The sequence below is a fragment of the Limanda limanda genome, chromosome 10 (assembly GCF_963576545.1).
Source record: "Limanda limanda chromosome 10, fLimLim1.1, whole genome shotgun sequence".
Classification (NCBI taxonomy): Eukaryota; Metazoa; Chordata; class Actinopteri; order Pleuronectiformes; family Pleuronectidae; genus Limanda; species Limanda limanda.
In genome coordinates, this window is record NC_083645.1 from 14,640,385 (window position 1) to 14,660,142 (window position 19,758).

At 43.0% G+C, this 19,758-nt stretch overlaps 1 protein-coding gene across 1 annotated transcript in view; it reads left to right on the forward strand.

Annotated features, from left to right (window-relative positions):
• pcdh11 (protocadherin 11) overlaps positions 1-19,758 on the forward strand; it is a 115,353-nt gene that overhangs the window by 27,815 nt on the left and 67,780 nt on the right. Inside the window, exon 3 of the mRNA XM_061079895.1 lies at positions 17,771-17,830. Within this exon, the coding sequence (XP_060935878.1) occupies positions 17,771-17,830 (60 nt within the window). The remainder of the gene's footprint in view (positions 1-17,770; positions 17,831-19,758) is intronic.

The following is a 19,758-nucleotide window of genomic DNA, read 5'->3' on the forward strand; positions in this document are numbered from 1 at the left end:
TAAACTGCAGAAAAGAGAAAGAGAGAGAGAGAGAAGTTGAAGATATCTCTGCTGAAATGACTTTCTTTTCCACTCTCAAAATTCCACTTCATGCAGCATAATTATGGAGATTTGACATATCTATCTCTGTTGTTGGTCTGAGATTTTTATTCCACTTTCCCCACTCCCTCCGCGCTCCTCATTTCACTCCTACCCCACGTACACATTCCTCTCTTCCTCTTCCACCCTCCCTCTTTCCCTCTCTCCCCTCCCTGGCACCAGATTCCTCCGCACTAATTCCCCAACCTCTAACTCCTCTTTTTCTGCCTCACTTCCTACCGAGAGTATAATGTCTATGGGCATTTATAGTCGCATTAATATGAGCAAAGGATGTGGGGTAATAAATCGCTTTCTTTCTCCCAATGAGCCATAAGAAGTGGTGATAAAAACAACTTTTCTGTTGTTGTGCGCTTTTGCCTCGTGAAGCGGACGGGAAAAAAAAGAAAACGAGTCTGTGTTTGAAGTTCAGATTAGTCTTCAGGGAGTCCCACCTATTGGGACTGTTAACCTTTAGCCATTCAGCTATAAAGCGAGTGAGTTCCATTAAAATACATAATGCATGAAGTGCCCGAGATTGCATGTCATTGATCAGCACTTGAATAAATTGGGTTGAAATCCTATTAACATAACCAGTTACACATAAAGTGAGATGGATAAAGTGCAGTATAACACCTGCAAAAATTAGCTACCATCAGCGCCGCGGTTTTGTGATGGTTGAAGTGGCCCTGGTTTACTGAAGGCAATTTAGAAATAAACAGTAATGAACTATAATTCCTGCTATTTGTGCAACGTGGTTGTCCCTTGTTTACCCTTTTGTTGTCTTTCTACTGCCGTGTACACGCATTTCTTGTTTTTTTACCACGTTAAACAACATTGCAAATGTTCTCCTCTCAACACTAAATCCATTTGTGATCCATATCCACTCACATTTCTCATCGTGACCATGTGATTGATTGATTTTGCAGTAGACGTGAACTAATAAGTACTTCGGAGTCGGTCAGTATTTGTCCCAACAGCAAAAGTTCACCGCCTCAAATCAGCAGTTGCATTGTTTTCACCTTTTACTCTTTGCCTCGACCACAACTCCGTCACTTTTCCTGTGGTTTCCGATTAGCTTTTGTTTGTCCATTTGGTTAAGTATGAAAAATTGCTACGAGAGACACGTGAGAGCTGCAGTGTGGCCTCCGAGGCAGCTCCTTGACTCATGGCGCCTGTCTGCTTCAAAGGGTTGTATGCGCGTGTGTGTCTGTGGTAACCCCCCCCCACCCCCATCCCCTCCACCCCAACAACCACACTCCACTCTCCAGCATAGAGAATCAGCATGTTCCCCCCCTCTTAAAGCAATTAAGAGCTGCCCTATCATCTTGACAGGTAGCCTCCGTCTTCCGCGGTGCATTTGTGCCACAGCAATCAGTCTCTGTAAGTCTAATGTACAGGCCATTTTTTTGCGAAAGATGCTTTTACATATCCAACTCCCCCGCCTTGTTGTATCAGGAATAATTAGGCCAATTAATTCAGGTGGATACCCAGCACAACATATGTGTTTTCAGATTAGGCACAGAGGAGGGCCCGTCACCCGACCCCTGTGCAGACTGGGAGATGACCCAAATTAAAGCGTGGTTCCCTCCCCAGCCGTCACCCCCCCACTTCTTCCTCAGACCCCCCCCTCTAAACCCTTGTGACCCCCCACCGATGCCGTGCCAGCCTCCTCGCCACAACGCCATAGAACGCCTGCCAATGGCAGCAGCTCCTTAATGAAATAGTAATTGTGACTCGCATGCATCACTTGCTCTCCTGTACTGTTCTGTTTCACTGCACAATACAGAGAGGCGTCGACGGAGCTCCGGCTCTGTGTTTTTTATAAATGCTCCGTGTTGCACCTCTGGTTATACTTTGTTTTCATTACAGCTGTACATTATCAGTGATCGCTTCAGCAGATACGTTGCCTTTTTGTTCAAATTCTTAACGCCTTAAGAAACGTTTTGTAATACATACAACTAGGCTCATGTAGAATGCCTTTTTGCTGGATGCAGTGAGTGAGATGCATGACGTACTTCGAATATTCCCCCGAAGAAGATGTGCAATAAGGTTTGGTGTGTGTGTGTGGCGGCACACAGCTGTTCACAGACACGAGAATGTGGAATATTTAGGGTCAATATATCATTTATTTCACTGGGAGTCTATAATGGGCCCGCGATGTGCGCTCCATTACTGGACACAAGGGCCCAGACTGCTGACCAACCCCGGCTAATGAAAACAAATGTACTGGCGGGCGGAAGACAAGAAATACACTACACTGCAGTTCATGCTCCCATGTCATTTGGTGCGAGGACTGTGGCCCCCCCGGTTTATGCAGAAAGGCAGGCTTAACAACTAAAGTGTGTCATTATGTGTTGGCAGGAAGAGGAAAAAAATCTAAATCCAGTAGTAAATTCATAGACATGTAAAGTGCAGCGCGGCACATGTATTACAAAGAACATGGGTGAAATACAAAATCTATGGAATATCTATCCTTCCATCCATCCATCCATCCATCCATCCATCCATCCATCCATCCATCCATCCATCCATCCATCCATCCATCTATCTATCTATCTATCTATCTATCTATCTATCTATCTATCTATCTATCTATCTATCTATCTATCTATCTATCTATCTATCTATCTATCTATCTATCTATCTATCTATCTATCTATCTATCTATCTATCTATCTATCTATCTATCTATCTATCTATCTATCTATCTATCTATCTATCTATCTATCTATCTATCTATCTTTCTATTCATCTCTCTATCTATCTATCTATCTATCTATCTATCTATCTATCTATCTATCTATCTATCTATCTATCTATCTATCTATCTATCTATCTATCTATCTATCTATCTATCTATCTATCTATCTATCTATCTATCTATCTATCTATCTATCTATCTATCTATCTATCTATCTATCTATCTATCTATCTATCTATCTATCTATCTATCTATCTATGTGAATTTTTGGATTCACATTTAACTAAAACATTAAACCTTCGTATATCATGTTGAGATGTTCAGTTCTTGAGTCTTTCTCTCTCATCAGAGCACAAATGAGATCAGGACTATTATTTCCAAAGTGCCCATGCTGATCTTACATCACTCTTAGCTTCAGATCACGCCGAAAATGGAAGAAAAACAAGGACATATTTAGTGATCCCAGATCAGCTCACCTCCTCTGAGAGGAGTTTGATGAACGCAGCTCCAGATTAGATTAGAGGCCTCACACTGATGAATGTAATCCATCATCTTGTAAGCACCGGATATTTATGACAATTTAGTTTCGGTAACTCTATCACAAGCCCTTAGCTTTTAGTTTTTCAGAGTTGCATAACTACAAAGAGAATACACAAGTGCAAGTGAAGGCTCGTGGGGCGCCGTGTTTGGTGAAACTTTGGGGATTTTTTTTTTCAAAATCGTGACCATGACAGAGATTGAAAGTACACTGTCTCTCCATGCTGAAAGTGCCTTTTTCTCTATTTCCTGCTTTGTGTTTCTTCGTTTCACCTTTTGCCTCCCCACTGCAGGCAAAACAAAATGTGTGGCGGTTCCATTTCATCAACTAAACTCGGAGATGAAACACGTATAAAACTGAATGTTTTACCACTTCATTCCAGTTTGTGAGACGACAACTTCTTTGAACTCGATTTTTTTTTCCCCCACTGGTGCAGCTACTGTGTTGCCCATGAAGCAAGTCTTCTTACGGGCACCGAGGGAACGAGCTGATCAGCCTCTCAACACAAATCTTTTGTTTTTGTTTTTCATGTCATATTTCTGTCAGGTGTGGCAGCTCATCAAGCTGAAATAATGAGGCCATGTTCCGTGATTAGTGACACAACTCTTTAGATATTTATGTGATGATAAACTGTTACTTTTCCTCAAAAGAATTATTTGCTCTTCTCCATCTCTATTTCTTTGCATTTCTTTGATATCAATTAGAATGAAGATTATAAAGAAAAGCTTTATATTCAAAATGTTACCTTCTGATACTAACATGGGCTGAAACACAGTGGATTAGAACTAAATAAAGCCAAATGTAATCACAAGAAATGGTTTATGAGCAACCCACAACTTAAAACCAGTCGCTAAGTGGGCGTGTTAATTTAATTGAGGCAGAATCTGTTGGGTGACATGATAGAGGGATTTGGGTGGGAAGGTTTAGCTGCTAATGATGTTTATGCTTTTTTTGGTTATAGAATTCCTAATACCCATTAAGTGACATGAAATGTAATTTGACAATTTAAGTATTCCAATATCCAGTCTTATTTCCCCCGCAGTCTAATTACGCTGTATAAATAATATGAATAACAATATCCCATGAAGCCGTGCCATGAAGCATAATTCGGGTTCACATTATGATGTCTGGAATTAGTCTGAGCACAACACTGATGAACGTAACGTGTTGTCTCGAACGTCTCACAAGCGGTTTGATGAGAGGAGCCGCGCCACACATCCATTCAAGCGCCGCGCAACTCGGAGTGCCGATTTCGGGTTGAACTCTCTGTGTGCTGCCTGCACAGACAACAGCTTGACAGTCGCTTTCAAAAGAACCTCTCGGCACCTGAAGGGAGGTGTGCAAGGATGGAGTGAATCACAAACGCGGTTCAGTCGTGCATATCACATTGTTCTAGTTTTGTATTAATCCCCACTGTACGTCTCCCGCAGCACTTTAAACAGACTCCAGCTCGCACCCCGCGACTCGCATCAAAGTCGGCACTTGTTTGTTGTGTCATCTTTCGGAAATAGACATTTTCCCAAACAAATGACAGTAACACGTTTTATTATGCAAATGGCGCAGGTAGGAGTTCGCATTGTTCCTCGGCGCAGGGTGGGACACGTTTCACGTCGGGTTACAGGTGGAGGAGAAGTGATGGAGCGCAGAGCCGAAAACTGAACTGGTGTAATTGTTGTGTCAGTTTGAGCTGTCTGAAATCAGACTAGCTTGGCTTCTTGTACATGATAAGTGAATCAAGCCTTTTTACGCGATATATTCTGTCTTTATTCTCTTTACACGGTTCAACTTTTCTTATTTTATTTGTATTTCTTTATTTCCTGTGTTTATATTACATGTTTAGTTATTTTTACTTTTACTGATGTCAATTTTTTGTCTATTTATCAGATTTTATCTTGTCATATCTTATCTTATCGTATCTTACCTAGCTACCCATCACCTTCTTCAGCTGCACTGTATATAGTGTTTATCTTTTCATTTTACAAGGGCGGCTTTTTGTTAATGTACTTTAACTCTTTGTGTCACCTCCCGCTAAACAAAAATAAGTTCATGTGAATCACGTCCCTTCGCTTTGGCGCACACGTCACATTAAAGCTTAATTAACGCTCCATCCACCACTAGGAGGGGAGCGACGTGAGCCGAATTCCCAAACTAAAAAAAAAAACAAAAAAAAAAGAACGCAGCGAGGAGAGGGTTGCCGAGCACATCATGCTAAAATCACACAAATTTAAATAATTAACGTTAGACATGCTGTGTTGAATAAATAACGAAATAAATAAATAACACCTCCGGATCATAGCTGGGGTTTCTCATTAGGAGGCAAGCTGTGCAACTCCGTGCTCGGGAATGAAAGTCAAGTGAAGCAATTGCAATAATTATAGCAGCAAGAGAAGCCCGTGTGCGTGTGTCGGGGAAGGGGGGGTTAACGGAAGGCAACGAGGAGGGAGGGGCCGGCTGTCTACAGGTGCCTCTGATTAAGGGTAATCGGAGCAGCCCTCCCCTTTCTTATCTCCGCACCGAGCCCCGGCTGCCTCCGGGCGCCCGGGGCTCGGCGGCTGCCTGGCGTAATGAGCTCCAGAGCCGCACACTGGATGCCCTGCAGGACGGTCCCCACAGAGACGTAATGAGCATTCCAGTGTACTAACTCGTGCTCCCCACCGATGGGTCCCCCCAAGCCTGCCCCCCCCCCTCAGACATGGGTGGGCCCCGGTTTATTGGCCGAACCCTCCGCGGCCTCCCTCCACTTGAACTCCCCTTTTTTGCGAGGTAATGGCACATCCTCCCTCCGGGTTCATCGCGATGTCCCTGCCCGCACGTGTGAGCGGCAGGGAGGGATGGCCCAGCGCCCGAGCTCGGCATCAATCACTTTACATCGAGAGCTGGGCGGGGGGGGGGGGGGCAGAGGCGGTGATAGGGATTGAGTTGCAGCAAAGATAGAGAGGGGAGGCACGGGACCACGGGATGGAGTGGCTGGTGAAGAGCGACGGGCAGATGAAGTAGCCGGAGATGGGAAAAGGTGAATGACGGCGGAGGGATGGAGAGGGGGTGAGGTGGCTGACAGATGGGAGTGAGGGTGGGAGAGAGAACAGAAAGATAAATGGGGGAGCTGCACAGTTAGATCAGGAGAGAGAGAGAGAGAGAGAGATAGAGGGATAGAGAGAGTAGTATCTGGGTATAACGAGGGCTGTGCAGGGGAGTGGGTAATGAGAGAGGGAGGAGGGGGTGTCAAGAGTCCAAGGTGAGGAGAGAGAGAGAGAGAGAGAGAGAGAGAGAGAGAGAGAGAGAGAGAGAGAGAGAGAGAGAGAGAGAGAGAGAGAGAGAGAGAGAGAGAGAGAGAGAGAGAGAGGCTCTTTTGGCAAACAGCGGTCCCTCTGTTGGTGCTGGGGTGGATCTGTGTGTTTAAGAAACTGCACTGCTGTGCTTTTGCTCTCTTAAACAACCAGGAGGTGGGTGAGAGGATCGACGGGCCTGACCACAGAGCCGAGCTTAGAAGCTGCCTCACGCTGAGAGAAACTGTATTGGATTTAGAAAGACTGCCTTTCAACAGGGAGGGGAAAGAGAGAATGGAGGAGCGAGAATGAAAGACAAAAAGAAACAGAATAGGAATCAAAAAGGAGGCATACATAAAACTGGACATGCCTCAAACACGAGCCTTTTTTTCCTCATCTTTATTTATCACTGTTCCAAAGATTAGAATAATAATTAACATGTTCCATGAGACCCTATACAAATGGAAATCAAGGACATGGTGTAGCATTCATTAGGATTATTTACCGTCATTAGCCGAACGATTCTCATGGTTATAGGGATGGTTCCATCTGCTTCTCAATAGGTTGTCTTTAGCATTGAAAAGGGGAAAAAACATGAGGCAGCATGTGTGCTCGCCTGCGTGTTTTTGCATATGTTGCTGCGCCCGCCTCTCTCTGCACATGCGAGTGTTCTCCAACTCTTGTGAAATTCAATGCGTAAAAAAAAAAAGACTCTCATCATCTTTCATCTGTGCTGCATTTATTCTGCGCCGGCACTGCAGCAGCTGTTGTGGGCATTTGTCTCTTTTGCCTTTTTTCTCTAAAATGTTGTAAACTAGATTCTTTGAAGCTGAGTTCTTCAGTGACATGCAGGCGCGTCACCGGTTGCACCTATTGCTAGCTGAAAAGAATACATTTTCATTTTTCTGGATAAATACCCGGGGGGATACAGTACGAGGGCAACATAATGTATTGATACAGTAAAATGGGAAACTTTTTGCACTACAATAGCGACATCTGTGTCAGAGAGGATTAGCTCGGTGGTTAGGATTGGCCAGTGTGCCTTATTTTAATTGTTGTGTATTTTAAATAACTTCCCCATTGCTCCTCTTCTTGAATAGAACCTCTGCGGGGCCTAAAACTGTCTTTTCAGAAACTGGTTCCATCTGGGAAGAAGGATTACATTATTATTATTATTATTATCTTGTGAGGGATTAAGGATTTGTCTCAACCAGTGAGTGTTGCCCTGCAAAATACAAGTAAATCACAACACAGTGTCACAAAGTGTATTGTTCAGTTCCTGAGAGGGGGGGGGAGGGGTGGAAGAAAAACTGAAATGAAATCCTGAAAAGTAAAGGTCTACATCCTCTGAACAAGAGCAATGTGCTGTTCTAATGACAGCATGTCAGAGGATTGAGAAACCTGAGTGTGAGAATGATGTCTGGCAGCAGAGTTCAACTAAAGTTTCAGGTTTACACATGAAACTAGTAGACATTTTAAATATCAGGTTCTTTATGATCATGCCACAACTCAGTTCATCCGTCACATATGACACATAAATGAATTCAGAGAGATGCAATCTATCGTCCTATATCATTTTATGCCTGTTATCTGTTTGCTATAAACGTGTTATTATAATGGAACAGAAGAGCGAGCATTAAGCTCTGATATGTGGACTGAGGAGGCAGACTGATGTTGGGTTTCTGATGTTTAAGTGGTGTTATTACTTGTTTTCACATGTGTCACTTGGCATCAGTGCAGCATGAGCTGAGAGGACAACACAACAAAGCACTGCCCTCAGCCACGATTGACCTTTGGGGTTCTGATCCCTTAATGTGTTTCTGTGTGTTGGTGCTGGTAAAGCCTTGCTTCGCCTTCTGTCCAAATCTATAAAGCTGTTTTCCAAAGATGCCGGTAATGTGGAGCGAGAGACACAAATATCCTCAATGTCCAGTGGTCATAACTTCTGCCTCTGCTATCGATAGCTCTAATAGGTGTTTAGAAAACCTTGAATGTGGCTCTGTGTGATAGCCGGCCGATGGTTTGGCGAGTCTTTCTGAGGAAATACTCTGTGTTGAGGGCTGAAGCCAGAACACATTTCTGAGTGAGATCTGCTGAGTCTGGTCGGGTCTGTCATGCATAACAAGAGCATCTATACAAACCTAATCTTTTCTAGATTTGAAACACTGAATCTTTGCATTATTCATATACTTCGATGAACAGCCATAGGGCAAAAGAGAAAACTGTGCAAGTACTGAGCACTTACATATACAGGGAAGGCTGCACATACATACAGGATCTCACACACACACACACACATGAACATGTTCTAATACCAATACCAGCAATATAGTCGAGTTTAATTTACCCGATCGCCTAGTCACGAGTTCTTGCAACAACTGTAGCAGTTACCAGCAGTCACTTGAATTGTATTGAACACTGTTTTACCCATCTAAACTCTAAAAGTGTTATGTGGACTCGTACACTTCACCCAACCCTCCATCTGCATAGTGGTGAGTAGATAAGGAGCGAATTTGCATTTATGGGTGAATTATCCCTTTAAGGAAGTAATTGTTTTGTATAGACAATAAAAGAGGGTTTATTATATTCACGGTTTGATCTAAGATATCATTTCCATACAGGGTTATATCTGTTAAAATATTAAATATAAGTATAAATTACTTGTCATCAGCTGAAATGCAAAAGGCTTATCAGTATTATTGGTTTGGGAAAAAGTGTATCGTTAACATCTTGTGCAGCTATAAACCTTTAGCTGTTTTGGCTCTTAGCCCCCAAAAGACAGAATTTAACCTACTGAATAGTTTTAGTTCAAAAACACAATTTGTAAATTAGACAATTTCTGACTTTGGCACATGGTAGTTTTAACAAAGACTCTGTGAAACACTCTTAAACAAACAAACTGGCAAATTAGTTAGTGTGTTAGATGTGGTTGCGTGCTTGGTAACAGGTGTTGCTACTTTCATTCTGGATGAAAGTGTGCGCAACATAACAAGCTATTAACACATTGGTGAGTTGTTCACTCACCAATCGAGCATGAGCATCGTGAGTTCAGCATCAAACTTCACTCCTTCCCTTGCCAAGAGCTGACTCCAGCAGTGGAGAGCAACACCACAGTGAAGTCACGCTGCCCACAGGGTGTATTATAACCTCTTGTCACAACGATGGCTGAAGCTCTTGGCAAGCGACCATCACCACCACCACTTGCTGCCGGCAAGAAACCACTGAGATTACTTGTGCTTGCATAGCAGCTCTGTCTTTGAAAAATATTTGTACAGCTAAAATCCCAATCTGCCTACACGTCCTAGTACATGTGTGGCCCTGACTCCCCAGACTGGGGGTTTGGTTGCGGCCTCTGTACGCCTGCTACTTGTGTGGAACACATGCCTGGCACTACCGGTGCCATGGGGGGAATGGCACACAGCTGGTTTGATTGGGCTCTGGCCTTAATCGCCCATGTCCCTGCCATCAGCGCTCAAGGAGCAGTCACACACATGTTAGCTGTGCTCATACAAGGGAAACTGATTGGAGCCATCCAAATTCATTCCCAATCAAATACTGAATCAGGCTCTAACAGATACAAAAAAAAAGGCTGGTGTTGCTCTGTGAGATGGTTATCAGTGTCTAACGAGAAAGCTCAGGCTATGCATTCAACCAGCTACTTCAAGTCAGACGAATGAAGGAGTCTATTTTTCAGAAAGATGATTATTGGGTACAGCATGGTGATTCCATTCCTTTCTGAAAAGGCATTAGAACCTGCATATTTAAACCCTAAACTTGATGGCAAGAGGCTGCAACTTGAAAATAGAGGTGGTCTGAAAGGTCGACGGTGAGCACCCCCGCTGAGAGGAGAGTGGACAGCTCATCAAAGCAGAGCAGCTCCTCTATAATTTGACAAACTGATAAATGATTATACATTGAGCAGAAATACTCCCAAAACCGTCTTTTCTTTGTGTTTCCTGGATCAAAGCCACTGTGTCATTTATCTGACTCCTTCAAAAATGCAGCATTTTGAATTTGCTAATGCACAGAACATGCGCTGTATATTTTAACTTCATTCAATGATACTTATTTTCATAATGGGCAGTTGGTAACAATATGCCGCTAATGTAATTTTGAATGCACTGCTTACCTGAGAAAACTGAAGTAGTAAAACATCTGTCGCTGATTAACTTAACAGCTACGTGGCATCCAGGCATTAAAATAAGGGCATAAATGGTGAATAGACCTACTTCTGAAGGACAACAACAGATAGGTTGTTGTTGTTAATTGTGGATCAAAAAGTAGAAAAAAGAAAAATGCTAAGTTTCTTTTGAGAATCATTTTTATTTCAAATAAACAACATCTTCTCTTGTACATGCACCCATATCCAGCCATGCACAAACACATATGCATGGCTGGATATACGACATATACAATGCACCCCCATTAACGGACCTCTCTCAAACACACATGCGCATGCCCGGCACACAAAATAACACAAACAGGCACAAATGCAGTACGCAAACACAAAAGAAAATGTCCTTACAAAGTAGATGAGCTTCATTCTGTGTCGAATTGAAAGCATCTGCAAAGCCGGTTCCTCTCGGGCGTGGAGGCGTGCATCAGCCGGCAGAAGCGCCTGCTCGGTGTCCCAGGGAGGCTCGCGTAACACTTGGCCTGCTCCCTCGCCACTGCCTGGATCAGAGAGGCCCACTGCTATCATCCAGGCGCTGGCAGCCGCGCAGCTAGGCTTAGAATGACAAATTGGTTAGAGGGAGTGAGCGACCAGAGCAGGCCAAGAAATATACTTTGAAGAGAGAACTGCATTCCGGTTTGTGACAAGCGCGCCACATTATATGGTCAAGTGTACAAGTCTGACTCCCGCCATGTGGATTGATCCGGATCCCAAAGACACTTAAATGAGGCGAGGCGCTCTCATCAAGACAATGCCAAAGTATTTATCTTAGAAAGTCCACCAAAATATTACTGGATTAGAGAGCTGTTCAGCACAGAGTCTCTCATCTCATGGCCTCAATTTGTCTCAAACTGTCCCTCCTCTCCTGACAATGTGAGCGACAATTAATTTGCTACTAACTCATATTTTATCATCTTCTAATATTCATAGATTCATAAACACACATGTTATTCTATCCAAGTTAATCCAGAGTCAGGACATTTACATAACTAATTTTAGACAATTAGAAAAATAATCAGGACAAAATCATGTTGTGGCTTTAATAGGCTATAATTGATTTAATATCTATTACTAAATTCAGCAGGACTGGAGAGTCAATCTGATAATAAATGCTTTCTTCGGTCAGTATTGAGGTAAATACAGTGAGAGTAGTGCACACAAGGTTTTTGTCAGAGGTCAAACATAAAAAAATAAATCAAGTCCCACCCTCTCTCACCTGAAGGTCACGCACTGCGGTGGACGGCAGCGGGTCGACATAGAAAAGCCTGAAACTAAAAGAAAATAGGAATCCTGTGTGACTTGTTTTTTTTTTAGAAGCCACGATGGGCATCACTGATACATAAACCTTTGTCGAACTACTAAATATGCCATCCATGAATTGTGGTACACAGCAGCTATATTGCTCAATTTGAAACCGCATCAGCCTGTGAAATGTTCCTGTCTCCCGTCTCTGTAGGTATCAGTTTTCCTGAAAACAAAACCTCTGAATGCAAAGTCCTGGCAGTTGTGTTGGCAGTAAAAACAATATTAAGCTTTCCTCGATATATTTTAGATTATAATAAACCCATATGGTGTCCTGTTCCATTTAATCCACAGTAATATTGTACTCGTCAAAGCAATCCCTAGTACCATTGAAGTTACAGGGGGAAAAACACCATATGTATCCATACCTACACTTGTGAAGCCTCCATGAAAGATATTCAAACCTAAAACAATGAATGCTATAAAATCCAGAATGGCCTCTATAGTTTAAATCTGATTTGAGTGGGTAGAGTATTGTAAAAGGGAACAATTAAACAGCATATTAAAGTCAACCACACGCATTTCTGTCATGCTCATTCAGGAACTGACAGATTTACTAGTATGTGGTCCGCTTTGTATTAAGACCGAGTTTGTTCGAAACACAACAGCTTTGTAAGTTGTAATTACAATGTTTTTCTGCAGGCTTGTTGGCACCTTGGTCAAAGGCAAGCTCCTGTGTGCCCCCAGGACTCCCTCTCATGCAAATTAGGCCCCCTTTCCTTGCCAAGGCAATCATGACATAGCGCTGGTGCAATGCAAGGTTTGCAAATAAGCCATGTCAGGATCACACACACACACACACACACACACACACACACACACACACACACACACACACACACACACACACACACACACACACACACACACACACAAGACACCGGATGTAACCTCTTGAATTTCCTCTCTTGGCTCACTGCGGCGCGATTTTGGTTTTGAAGTTGTAGAGTATTTTACTTTTGTTGTCAAATTGCTTTGCAAATGAGGCCCACCCTGGCACCATTTCAAAGAGCTTGTGCTGTATGTGCAGCTTCCTCCGGGCGCTGGTTTTTGAACCTTCATCACTCTGTATGCATATGCACAGTGCTGCACTAAGCTCTCATGGAAGACTAGATAAACATGCCAAACAGGGAGTAAGATGGAAGGCAGCATGCTTACGTCGTGTCAGCCTCTCTGTATGTTGCTTCTGTGCTCCTCGGCTTGACTGACACGCTCTATCTAATAACATGGCAGGTAGACAGAATGAAAGCCTCGTCGGTTTTCATCCATTAAAATGATATTCAATCATTTTTTGATGGGCTTCCTTTGCCCAAAACCACGCCTCATAATGATGCAGGGTTTGAAGGCCATTCACATTGAAATGTTATGTTGCTTGAAGCCACGTCAAAATAATTGTTTTGATATGTCCAGTTTTTGTCTTGGCAATGACATTAATAGGGGGTGATCGCACAGTGAAGATAAAGAACATTTTTTGAGGTACGTCGACTAAATTTGAGCCACGGATCCCCTGGCTCACAATTACAGGCTTTCCGACTGGGCAGTATGGAAAAGGCATTGTTTTGCGATACAAGTGTGGCACATATTGCGTGTCCCTTTGATTGCATGTCCAAGTCAGCCACTAAAAAACAATGATGCAGGAATTGAAACACCGCAAAATAGCCCAAGGCTTGGAAATTGCTAATGAGCAGCAGTGGAGTGCAGTCGGGGGTACAAAGGGGGGGTTGAGGGATCTAAAACCCTACTTCCTGTTTCAATGGCAAATAATCTGTGGTCCCTTTCTTTGTACTCGCAGCATCTGTGTCATTACCTTAAAACAAGCCAAACATGAAATGTGCTTTTATTGGAAAAGTAGTTGATAAAAGCAATTCTGGACTAAGATGAATGCTCGTCTTATTCTTACAGGTCACAAACGTGTTAATCAAACTTAAACATGAGACAGTTTTGTGTTTCAAGGCACTTGCTTGTGTGTATTACCTCTGATAAGCAGTGAGCAGGGTCTCCTTCATCACGATATTACAACTATATGTGTTTTTACCCTCGTTACATGCTCTTTTCTCCCTGCCTGTCAAGAGCTCCTCTCACACTGCACCGAACCATCAAGCCAGGGGAAATCCATGGAGAGGGATAGAGACAGAAGGGGAAGAAAAAGAGAATATATTCAGTGCTATGTGCCGCGGATCAAAAACATGGCAGTCACATGATCAAAGGCATTTGATAATCCTTGAACTACATTGCTTCTTTAATCCTAGTGAGAGAACTGTATTTTATTGGGGGGTGGGGGCAACAATGTCAGGGTGGCACACAGGGCTAAAGAAGCAGTAACTAGCTGCTGGAAATGCAGTTTACTCAGAGTAGCGTGGCAGTTCCGAGGGATCCGGAGAAGGAGACGGCATAAAGCCTCCTTATGTGTGCAGGGAGTGGAGGCTGAGCTGATGGGGGCTAGAGACACAAATGTGCCACAAGTCCCTGTCCACTCAGCACTGAATAGATCTCTTGTTCTGTTCATGGGGCTTGTTGGGGAAGTTGGCTTGCCGAATGTGACCAGACTGCTATATAGTACATCGATGGAGTTTCCTTCCCTATCTTTATTCAAGAGCACGGCCTTTCATTTTGAGAGCATTATTTCTTCATTTCCCGTTCAGGTTTCGCAGTGCTTTGCCTCAGATTCCTGACCCCCCCCTCTCTCAAATTGCCCCTGCGAGCGTCAATGTGCTTGGCTCCTGCTCAGAATTGTTTGTCTGCCCTCACATATACTGTTGTCGCACAAACGCCTTGTACTTCAGTTGGAGTCCCTCTCCTGGCACTCAGGCCGGGTTTGCAAAACTCCCGCTCTCAGATTTCGTGAAATGATGCTGTTGAAGTTCCACAGCCAGTAGAATGACAGGTGACCGTTCCTGTTGAACTGGATTATTCCACTCCAGGGCCTTATTATATGAACAGTACTTCACTTGTTTTCTTCTACGACTTTTGGAGTTACCACACACACCAGTGTTGTTTTTTGAACGATAACTCCTGGAATAGTAGCCCCACATCAACATATAATGTGACTTTATTGAGTCCGACAGGGGAAACTCTGCTATTGCAGCAGTATGACTTATTCACATGATGTTATCTGATACATGATGTTAAAACAACTAACCACATTGTAAATAAATAAAAAACTCCATTTACATCTGGTACCTAGAAACAGATGGCAAGTTACACAAAGGTTCTTGAGCTGCCTCACCTTAAATTTAATTAAGCCTTATAATCAGGACTTGGGCAATTTGTAGGTCACAATGTTTCTCAGGTGAGGGTAAGGATTACTCTGAAGAAATACAAACCGAAAGCCACAGCACGAGCGATCCATGCTAATTCAGCATGTCTCCAAGAAATCAGACAAAGAAACATCATGTTTCAGTGATCAGAAAATACATTTTGTTATATATCTTACCACGGTGCTCTCTGGGCCTCATCAAATTACAATAACCTCCCCAAACGACAAAAACATCAATATGTGGTGTAATCCAAGAGCCTTTGTTGCAAGCCTTGTCAATAGTGTTTCCCTATCAGATGCAAAATGTCCCTGACCTAAAGGTGTATTGAAAAATGACAGTTGTTTTTCCACTACTGGTGTTTTCTCTTCATCATGTCTCTCCTGCTAACACCATCATCAGCCTGTAAGAGTACGGAGCGTGAGTTATTGCCCACAGAGCCGCGTTGTTTCAGCGCTGATGAAAAATTAATGATTAATAATCACCTTTTACATGTGTGAGCTGCTCTGGAGCTGTGTGACAAAGAGATGCAACGTAGATGAAATGCACTGCTTCGTTCTGCTCAAAGAATAAAATGAGATTGTGTTAAAAGAAAGAAAAACTTAACAAAACAACAACAAAAAAAAGCGAGAGAAGAAAAAATAAAACAGCCGTAATTGTAGCCAGGGGAGATCTTGCTATGTGTTTGTGTGTGTGTGTGTGTCCAAGAGAGGGAGAGGGATTTAGATTATCTATGGTCGGTATCAAGCGTGAACAGCCTCTTTTATTCATCTAAACTAAAGCACTGGATCCAAGCACATTTTTAGCAACACACTATGTTTTCATTTGTAGATATTGCTTCTTGCACATTGTTTGTGCTGGTAAATTAAAGTGGCTGTTGATTATGGAACACAGACTAAATAAACCTCTTAAGAATAACATCAAATTTTTCGCAGTAAATTTGTCGTATTCATCGTCAGATGTTTACACAGAAGATCTTGATCCTTTTTTCTTTTAGCACCTCAAACCGTTGCAGACTGACTGCAAGTTGTTATGTTTGGTGTGATGTTTTTCAAGCTTTTCATTTTGAGTATTGTTGATTCTGACCTTGTCCGCCACAGGGACAGAATTGTCTGCATATTGAAAAAGCTGCGGTTCCTGTTATGATTAACTTGACTCTGACACATATATTTTAATTTGGTTAAATTGACAATTAGACAATAAGTCAAAATTTTAGTGGAATTGTTTGGAGGCGTTGCCTTTTACCCTGTGGAAATCACACAATCAACATGACTGCTCCTTTGTGCGCACACACAAAACACACACGGCAGCAAATTGCATTTCCTGCTCCTGTCCCCAAAGAAAATAATTCATGTCTATTTGTCACATCAATTAAGATATCATGATTATATAGCCTACTCAGTCTGTCGGGAAAATGTTATCTACTAATTCCATCGTCCCAGCAAGGCCCATTTATTCATTTATATTTCATGACGCGGTGTTTGTTCTACATTGAAAGCATGGGGGTTGTTTTCCTTTCCCCCCCCCCCCCCGTCTCTGATGCCTCGGCCAGTGAGGTGTTCTCCTTCTGCGTCACCATGAAATATAGATGTTGAGAGTCTGGAGACTTGAGTGTCTCATCTGTCCTGGTGATACCATAAGGCAGCCATTAATAGTGTCAGGGAGCATCAGATATACCACAGGCACATAATTGGATATGAGGACATAACTGAAGGCACCTGCCTGGAAATCAACAGGCCCTTCCCAGGTGGCAGACCCTCAGTAGATTCCCAAAGAAGTTTTCAGAGCCTGTCTTCCCCCCCGCTGGGTTCGCCTCGCCCGTTGTTCTCTCCGCTTCTCACTGAGGTCAACTCCAAATGGCTCCTTGGCTCTGTTTTTTTTATGGTGGAATTGTGAATATGCAAATGCTTTGGATCTTTGCATAATCACAAGCAGCGGGACCATCTGTTGTTGGCTTGTTGACTTACCTTGTGTCTCCTTTTTAATGGTGTTTTCTTGTGTCTGAGTGATGTATTGGTGTATTAACAATGTGATAATATTTAACCTCAAAAAATGCATTCAGGCGTGTGTGCAAAAGTCTGAACATATGCTCGGTGAAATCTTCTGGCAAAGAAGGATTTATAATATCTTTGTGGAGGGATATAAAAGAAGAGGAAACTGGAAAACAAAACAAAGTACATCAGTACATATCCACCCCCCACAGTCACATGATGAACGATAAGATGATATTGTCATGATAAAGATTTAAAATACGACTGTCCACAAAAGCCGTTGTCCCCGGATTACTTCGCGGCCAAACGTGCTTTCTGAGCGAGACTCGCTTAACCCCTCTAAAATATATTGCGGAAAATGCTAATGGCAAGGGCCAGGAAATAAGCTGCAACTTCTGTCACTGAAGATTTGCTGGGAGATGCCCTCCGCTGAAAACATGTCCCTGATAATGTGTTTTTCTTGTAGAATCCCAGCCAGACACCGGAGAAGTCTTTTAGCTCGCCACCCCCCATTTGTCCTCATGAGGTAAGCTCCAGCTTGCGTTCAGCCGAGGGAAAAACAACATTTATGTGAAATAATTGCAGTTATTTTAGGCTTTTTATGGTCTGGTCGGAGTTTGTTTGCATCCCTACACATTGTAAATTAGCTCTTCATGATGTCAAGACCCCTCTTATCTTTTCACATATCTGACGTCCCGTTCTCTGAATGCGTTTTAGAAGAGTCTGTGCAAAAAAAATCAGAAAATCAATTTACAAATGATTCTAAAATTATTTTATTTCTAAAAGAACTATTTCTTTTGAAGCCTCTCTTTTCTTCAGTTTCTCTCTCCATCTGCGTCCCGCTATGATGCAATATTCATTTGACATGAGGTGAGAAGGGCAGATTTATTCAACGCTAATTAGTCCTGATCATGCTCAGTAAAAGTCATCACTCTCTCTGATGGTCCCAAGTCCTCACACTGACTGAGGGAACCGTTCCCCTTTCACTTCCTACTCCTGGTGCACACTTCTTGCAAACGTGATAATGTGTTTTGTAGTGAAAATTCACACAAATTCAGTTCACTTAGCACCAAACGTGTCAAAAAAAAAAACCCTCTGTCCTTTTCTGGATGACTGGCCGGTATGATGGAGAGTGGCTTACTGCAAAAGTGGACCTTGGTAAACAAGGAGCCCGATGGGGGGGAAGCTGTCTGACAGGCTGTCATCAACTGTTCAAAAGCCCGACACTGCTCTATACGTCGCTAATGCACCGCAAGCTGTCCACAACGACCATGGTGGCGTTGAAAGCTGTGGACGCTGGTGGGGGGGGGGTTGTAAATAACGATTAAATGAACCACCGCTTGTGTCTATGTCTATCGTTAAAAAATCAAGGCAAAACTAGAGCAATCGACAAAACTACACGCGATGTCCTTCACACGGGGACCTTAACCTTTCATATTAAAGATGAGGTGGATGAGATATTGCAGTTTGACCTAGTCAATGATGGGATGTTGTAGAAGTTTACATAGAGGAACTCCTCTCTTCAAATAGCTCCAGTGTCTGATCTTTGGGCCTGAGTTTATCTCGATCTCAGTTTCATTCTCTGTGTCTCCGAATTTGCTCTTTTTACATTTTCACACAGCACACGACAGGATGCTGCAGCAGTTTAAATACAGGAACGCTTCTAATGATAAAATGAGGCACCGCTTTTATCATTATCCAATAATGATAAAATGAGAAACCGCTTTCCAACATGTATCGTAAGAAATCAAGGCAAAACTAGACCAATCGACAAAACTACACGCGATGTCCTTCACACTGGGACCTTAACCTTTCATATTGAAGATGAGCTGGATGAGATATTGCAGTTTGACCTAGTAAATGATGGGATGTTGTAGAAGTTTAAATACAGGAACTTGTCTCTTCCAATAGCTCTAGTGTCTCATCCATCTCTATCTCAGTTTCATTCTCTGTGTCTCCGATTTGCTCTCTTTACATTTTCACACAGCACACGACAGCAGTTTAAACACAGGAACGCTTCTCTACCTTTCACAGAATATCTGATGTGCGTTGTTGTCGTTGTCTCTAAATCTGATTGTCTCTCTCTCTCTAGCCGTGATAGGATGTTGCAGAAGTTTAAACACAGGAGCGCGTCTCCTCCTGCAAAGTATCCGACGTGTGTGTCTGACTCCCTGAGTGCTCGTCTCCGTCAGGCTCCTTCTCTCCGTCTCCGATTCGCTCTCTTTACTTTTTTACACAGCCGATCAGGGCTGATGTAATGGGGAACACCGTGGGTTTGCCGAATGGTGTTATTCACGTTTTAGCTGTTAGCAGCGGAACATAATCTCCCTCTCGTCAGCTCACATTAGTCTCCGTGATCCGCACCAACCCAATATGTGCAGCGAATGCATTGGGCCAGCTGGGGTAATTTAGGATGTCAGTCAGCTCAGGAGGCTGGTAAAATGAGTAAATGGC